The following is a 7,540-nucleotide window of genomic DNA, read 5'->3' on the forward strand; positions in this document are numbered from 1 at the left end:
AAAACTGTTGGCTGGCGCAGTGTAGGTCAGACTCATCTACAGTCCTGCCAAATTTCATGTTGACCGGTGCAGCCGTTTTTGTGCTACGGTTGACCAAAAATCACTGAGAAAATAAATAAATAAATAAATAAACAGTATGAAAACAATATGACTCCCACTTACGCTTCGCGTGTGGGGRTCATAATAACAYCAGATTATTTTGCAACATGCCATGTGCTGATGTTCATCTTCAGTTTAATACTCTGTAAAGACCTGGTGCTGTATTTTTTTGTTATTTAAAAGTAAATATGTAACACAAAGCACAAACACAAAAAATATATAAATACTACGAATAGTGTAGCTTTATACACCCAGACCACTCACTGTGCCTTTGATCAAATTCAAACCTTTGCCTGTTCCTCATAAATATATATAGCTTGACTTCATGTTATGATCAAATCTCTGTGCCATGGCTGTGATCTGCTGTCTAGTAACACTAGTACTTGCATCTGTCTACCATGTGTTCCTGAAGTGAGCCTGCAGTCGAGGGACCGGATAGGCACAGGAGGTCCTGTGGTGGACTGCAGTCGGCTGTTTGACAATGATCTTCCAGATGGGTGAGCTAGACAAAATCTCTGCATTTTTTCATATTTTATCAGCTGCTGCAAATCATAAACAACACATGCTGTCTTTGAGTACAAGGAAGGAGATAATAATACAGAAAGTGAATCAGAATAGGACTTTAGCATGTGGTGAAATAGAGCAGCGAGTCGGCTTAGCTCACCGCTGTGTCTGTGTGTGTTTCTGCTGCCAGCTGGGAGGAGAGGAGAACTGCGTCTGGACGGATCCAGTACTTGAACCACATCACACGCACCACACAGTGGGAGAGGCCGACCAGGTGAGCGCACTCTGCTCCCCACGGAAACTTAAACCCAGACCTCTTTCATCAAACAGCACGGGGTCCATGGAAGTCCTCATCTCTGACCTCAGCGCTCTTAAACTGGAAAGCCCTGGTGAACATTGAAGTGGGTTCCCAAAAAGAAAGGTGTCAGACAGATTGCTCCAGACAGTGAGGTTCAATGATGTGGGAGAGCCAAGGAAATCATGAAGCTGACATGAAGGGATGCAGAGGCATCTGGCTTTAATATTCATTTCTTCTTCTGCCTGTCCTGAGAAACATTTTAGAGCATGTTGTGCCTTCTATTCCCCAAGTTTAGCCTTCTTTAATTCAGTTGTTTTTTACTTTTTGAAAAAATATCAGATTTGTCTTCATTCCTCTTCCAGTTTCTTTACAGTGATTAATTGATATACTGATTGGATGGATGGATGGATGGATGGATGGATGGATGGATGGATGGATGGATGGATGAACAAACAGATAGAATATTCCTTACATTACCCGTCTCTCTCTCTCAGGCCTGCATCAGAGTACTCCAGCCCCGGCCGGCCACTCAGCTGCATCGTAGATGAAAACACGCCCATTAGCACGAACGGCGCCACGCCCACCACAGCACTACCATCCGGTGATGGCGACCAGCGGGCACAGGAGAGACGGGTGCGATCACAGAGGCACCGCAACTATATGAGCAGAACCCATCTGCACATGCACCCAGACCTTCCTGAGGGATACGGTCAGTAGGGCACCAACACCACAGCAAAGACACACACTGTAGTTATGGAGACACACACACATAATGCACTATAAATCATAAAACATTACATCTATTGAAAATAATGACGTGAACTGAAAATACAGCGAAACAAATACAAAGCTTTTTATAATTGCCAAACAGAATACTGTATCTTGATATTTTCTTGGATATTTTTTAAAATTCTAGACACATTGATGTGTTGATGGATTAAAACATGTTTCAATAAACTTCTTTTTTCATGGAGATTAGACAAGTTGATGAAGTACTTGTATTCATCAGCTGACTGCAGTTTTTTATTTTATTACAGATAAACACACTTAGTGGAAAAATATAACCCCTTAATAGAGTGACAGAAATAAAACTGTACRCATTAAACCATCATGACTAATGCACTGAGCACAATATCTCATCAAGTGAATAACTGAGTTGGCAGTATGAGCACATTGCTGGTCCCATGCAAGTAGAGTGTACCACATCCTCAGGCCTGGATGCAAAGCGTGTTGAACAAAGGTAGAGTAATAAAATGTCTCGAGGGCTCGTTGCAGTATTTATTGTCATGAGTAGGAATTTGCGATATAAACGATRTACGGTAGAAACAATATAAATTTGTCCTATGATAGAGATCTGTAGTCTACCGGCCAACCGCGCAATTCTTTTTGATGACTTAACCGGCTGGAGTCAAAACAGAGGAAGCAGGAAGCAGCGTGGCTGAGAGCGCAAATGAAGAGGGGGGAGAAAAACTTATCCGGACCTGGTTCAGGTGTGTGAAAATGAACACCGAACTGTTTACATATTTACGTGAGGGCGCGTCCTCCGGTCGGATGCCAACCGACCACACTGCCTGCAGCTGGAGGAGCGTGCGCCATGGCATGTGTGAAGGGCTCGACACGGGAGGCGACGTCGCTCGCTCTCCATTCATTTCCACGCAGCGAGGCGACTGTCAGTGCAGGTGAAGTCAGTGCTCAGGTGGGACGCACAAAAATCAGTCTGGACCTCGTTTCTCCTGCGGTCATAGCGCGACGACCCACGGCCGCACTCCCAAGCGCGACTAATGATTGTCACCCCACCGGAGCGTGCACAGATTAAACAGGTGGAGAGCAGAAAAAATAATCTGCAAAGTGTGTAGAAAGGAAAAAACCAGTGGTTATTCCGTATGTTGCGGGTGTTTTGGAGAAATCGAGACGTTTATTTTCTAAACATGAGGTCCCAGTGGCTTTCAAACCCCAAAACACATTACGGCAAAGGCTGGTTCACCCCAAAGATCCGGTGCCCCGGCACAAACAGAGCAATGTTGTATATGCTGTTAAGTGCCAGGAGGACTGCGACCAGTTATACATCGGGGAAACAAAGCAGCCACTGTTCAAAAGAATGTCCCAACACAGACGAGCTACATCTAATGGCCAGAACTCTGCAGTTTTCACTCATTTACAGGCCAGCGGTCACTCTTTCAGAGATGAGGATGTTCTCATTCTTGATAGAGAGGAACGTTGGTTTGAGAGAGGAGTAAAAGAAGCCATTTTTGTGAAGAAAGACCATCCATCATTAAACAGAGGTGGGGGCCTCCGTTTTCAGTTGTCCCCCTCCTACAGCGCGGCTATTGCCAGTATCACTCCACCCCCTGTTAACAATAAGTGTTAATTAGATGTCAACGATAGCCATGTGATGTGAGTATCAGTCACATGGAGGCAGTGCTTAAAAGCCTGAATTTTGCCTGAAACTCTCAGACTGAAGAAGTCTCTTGGAGGAGAGACGAAACGTTTCAGTAAAGAAGAACCCGTCCAGAAGACCTATACAATTTTTTTTCTTTTTGATATTTTACCTGGATTACTGAAATGCATCAGGACATGTGTAGAAAGGAATAAATACAAGCAATTTGTTTTACCACCTTAAAACGAAGCTGGTGATTCCAAACACAACACCCAATGGATGCAGATATCTATTACATTAAAGTTATTCTGTGTGTGAGATATATGATTTAACCAGGTAGATCTCCCTTAAATTTAGATTTTTATGGGAGACTTTAAAGTGTCCCTTAAAAAGGAGATTTTAAGGTCTAAATTTTTTTTACCTATACATATTTATTCCACCCAATTAATGTGTGTTTTATTTATTTTCTATTTTAAGTTTAAACCGTAATATATATCGTTACCGCCACTCATCATAATGTCTATTGTGATATGAATTTTTTGCCATATCACACATTCCTAGTCATGAGGTTTTGGACTTTTGCCTCTTATGACTGTCTTGATATAGTTCATGAGGCTGAATCCAAGCTCTGCTGCCACACACACCTCTTTTATTATCGCCATCGTCATCAGTAGGCTGCTTGAAGAAACTTTGGGCACTCGGCTGCTGTGACTTTTTTCCCCCTCACCCCTACCTGCCTGTTTGATGTTGTTCTGTCTTCATGATGGTGATGCTCCAGCTCCACACAGGCAGCCTGAAAAATTGGCTGCATTTTAAAACCGTCTAATTGAACCAATGTAGCAGCTACAGTCTGGCGGCGGCCATTCACACCCCTCTCCCCTGTTCATTTTCAAACAATCAGAAGCATTCATGAAAAAGCTAACACAAACCCTCCACATATCCTGAGGGAGTTTTGTTTATCTTCACAGTAATTGGTCTGTGGGATTTAAAAGCCAGAGCCAAAGAACTGAATTGCAGCTTCATGCACTCAGATAAGGAGGGTTTTTGTACTTGTCTCTCTATCTCTTATACTATCCTATCCTCCTGCTCACTTTTAGGTCTTACAACATTAGACTCAATGCTCCTGCCTTTCTGTATTTTGAAGAATTCAGACTTGAAGTCTTACACTTGTGTGACTTTGATTTAGCAACATTATTCAAAAGCAGCACCTTGAAACAATTCACTGACTAATTTGAATAACCATTACAAAATACTCCTGGCAAAGATTTTGGACGCACTGCTTTGTTTAATTTACGACTGTGTACTGCTCCATGGCTACCATGTTTCACAGGGACCAGTATTACTTTTACACAACATGCTTACTTTACGTACGTTGGAGGGAAAAAACTGAGACGACACCAAAAATTTAAGACGTCCATGACATGTCAAACAAAAGGAACTCTAAAACACTCTAAAGCAGGGGCGTCAAACTCATTTTCACTGAGGGTCACATGAGCGTTATGGTGGCCCTCGAAGGGCCAGTTGTAGTTAACTTTGACGTTTCATGTTTAACTTTGACTAAACTGTGTTTTAACACGTCCTCTTTTAAACTCTGATAAGAACTAACTGTATGACTGACTAAATCTGAAATAAATATAGAATATTATTAAAAGTAAAACTAATAAAGTTTTACTCACTGATGAGTTTCTAGTGAGTAGCTAATATGCATTATGGCAGATTTAGTTTATGGTTGATGCTGACTCCAAAGCAGCTTATTTTCAGACATTATTACTGTGTTATCCAACTAAACTGCTCTTAAAGCCAACAGCTCAGGGGCAGGACAGTTGTTATTGTCTTTCATCTTTTAAATTTATTTTGTTGCATTTAATCAGAAATTTGAAGTTTACCATTGATATAAGAAACAATTTTCATGTTAAGTATAAATAAATAAATAAATAAATAAATAAATAAATAAATTTTTCTGGGGGGTGGGCTACCCCCCTGGCGGGCCACACGGGATTGACCCGGGCCTTGAGTTTGACACATGTGCTCTAAAGTAAAGCAGAATTAGCACCCCACAGCAGCAGGACATCAAAAACAACTTTATACAAACAGTGGACGGATGTGTTTCTGATTAAAAGAGTTCTCTGTGGACACATTCAGTCTTTATAGTCAGACTAACAAGATGCARCTTTCTGAGTCATCGTGTACTAACCGATGTAAAGAGATGGAAAAATCCAAAACGTAATGTGCACAGTAGTGTAAGAAAATTCGTATTCAATAAACTGAAGTCGAAATTATAAACACAATTGTTAAATGAAATGATTTGTAGAAGGAATTAAACCATACAACACCAGAACTCTGGATCTGAGTGAGGTTTATTGAAGCAGACAGGAAATCAACACTGCCGAAAAACCAGGAAGTCCATCTATTTATTCAGGTTCTTCAATGCCTTCGCTTGCCCCCTGCTGACCTATGGCTGAGTTACAGGCATTCAGACAAAATTCTCAGCTAATGTTATTCCAACGTTTAATTATGTGTTGTAACAGATATTTCGGACATGTAACTAATCTATTATGTTTTGATGGAAAAAGGTAAAAACACTGTCAACATTACAACAAGGAGAACTTAAGAGTATAGTGTTATGCTTTTAACATCAGTCCTAATCTTCCTAACTTTAAATTTCTTCAGTAAATCAAGTAGCTCTGTGTGTCTTTATGGAGGGATTCTATTGGGTCGGTGCGGGGGGTTAAGCGTCATCTTGATAACTTTCGCATGAAAAGGAATCACAAATAGTCAAGCTTCTGCATTTCCAGCATAGAGCCTAAAATCTCCCAACTATGATCAGGAACTCATCTGCCTTCAAACAGATGGGGCGACTGTGGATCAATGGTTAGAGCAGTCGTTCTCTGAGAGAGTCAGAGGTTCAATTCCACCAGTTTGCTGTCACGTGTCAAAGTGTCGAATTATCCCTGAGCAATACACTGAACCCCTCTTTGCCTCCATTGGTGTATGAATACGATCTAAAGCACCAATATAATGACTTGTTCAGATTGTAGAGGTAGCAGAGTACTGTATAAACGTGTGGATGGTCCTGGTTGGCTAGAGAGGTGAAAATAAGAGTACAGTCCACTTACTAGTTATCAGTTTGTATCATGCAGATAGTGTCAGATATATTTCCAGGACAATACAGTAAAACGTGTTGGATTGTCAAAAAATCCTGTAACAGACCGTTAAAATCTATCATCTCATCCCCAAACAGCTGTATCTGAGATTCAGGTGGCTGTTTTCCTTTTTATGGGTAGAAATTTTTTTGGGAAAGGTTGTGAAATAAATAAATAGCTGAACTGATCTTACATGAGATCACGTGATTCTGGCAGTGGAAAGGGTCAGAGCTGTTTTTATTGTAAAAGCAAATCATTAAAGTTTTTGATACAGTACTTGAATAAAACATGATTGCTGCAGCCATGATGTTATTCAGTCATTGTCGTAAAAAGTAATGTAACAACAAAATCAGACAGAAACTATTTCTTTGCTCTTAGAACAAAATAAGAAAAAAGTAATTGGACCCTAAAGGTGCTTCCTGTGTCATGCACTGATGCCAAACAGAACATAAGGTTATGAATATAACCACGGTTCCTTGAAGGAATGGACGAAGTACAACACACAACTGTATATGGGACATGCGCACCCTCGCGCGCCTGGCTGAAGCCGCCTCTAAACACGTCTTTAGACCGGTGATGTGGTGACGTTGAACGTCAGGTGACAGGCTCGGCCTTCACCCTATAAGTTTGGAGTCACCAGCGTCATTACTCAGTTAGATACCTCCCTTCACTGAGCCTTTTGTGATGCAGGGCCAACAAGGTGTTGTACTTTGTTCCATTCCTTCAAGGAACTGTGGTTATATTCATAACCTTACGTTCCTTTTCAGTCATTTCAGTCAGTACAACACACAGTTATATATGGGACTTGTCAAAGCGCCCCGCAGAGCAGTATCAGACCTGAGTTAAGTAGTGTGCCTGAGTAAGTACTGTACTAATGCAGAGCTTTGGGCCCGGCAGAAAGTACAGAATGAGCCACCGAAGGTGCTGTCATATCCAGGCTGTAAAATCGTCCAAATGTGTTTGGTGAGGCCCAGCTGGCCGTGGCACAAATGTCACTCACAGGTACCCCTTTAAAAAGGGCCCAAGATGTCGCTACACMCCTGGTGGAGTGAGCTTTAACTCTAAGAGGGATTGGAAGGTTTTTGCTGCTATATGCTAGCTAGATGGCCTCTACAATCC

At 41.6% G+C, this 7,540-nt stretch overlaps 1 protein-coding gene across 2 annotated transcripts in view; it reads left to right on the forward strand.

The window, feature by feature from the left end:
• Positions 1–7,540, forward strand: part of LOC106523873 (E3 ubiquitin-protein ligase SMURF2) — an 86,257-nt gene that overhangs the window by 48,858 nt on the left and 29,859 nt on the right. For both annotated transcript variants that reach the window (XM_014017446.1, XM_014017447.1), the window contains exons 6-8: positions 512–596; positions 794–877; positions 1,396–1,610. In XM_014017446.1, the coding sequence (XP_013872900.1) occupies positions 512–596; positions 794–877; positions 1,396–1,610 (384 nt within the window). The remainder of the gene's footprint in view (positions 1–511; positions 597–793; positions 878–1,395; positions 1,611–7,540) is intronic.

Source organism: Austrofundulus limnaeus, unplaced genomic scaffold, assembly GCF_001266775.1.
Source record: "Austrofundulus limnaeus strain Quisiro unplaced genomic scaffold, Austrofundulus_limnaeus-1.0 Scaffold168, whole genome shotgun sequence".
NCBI lineage: Eukaryota > Metazoa > Chordata > Actinopteri > Cyprinodontiformes > Rivulidae > Austrofundulus > Austrofundulus limnaeus.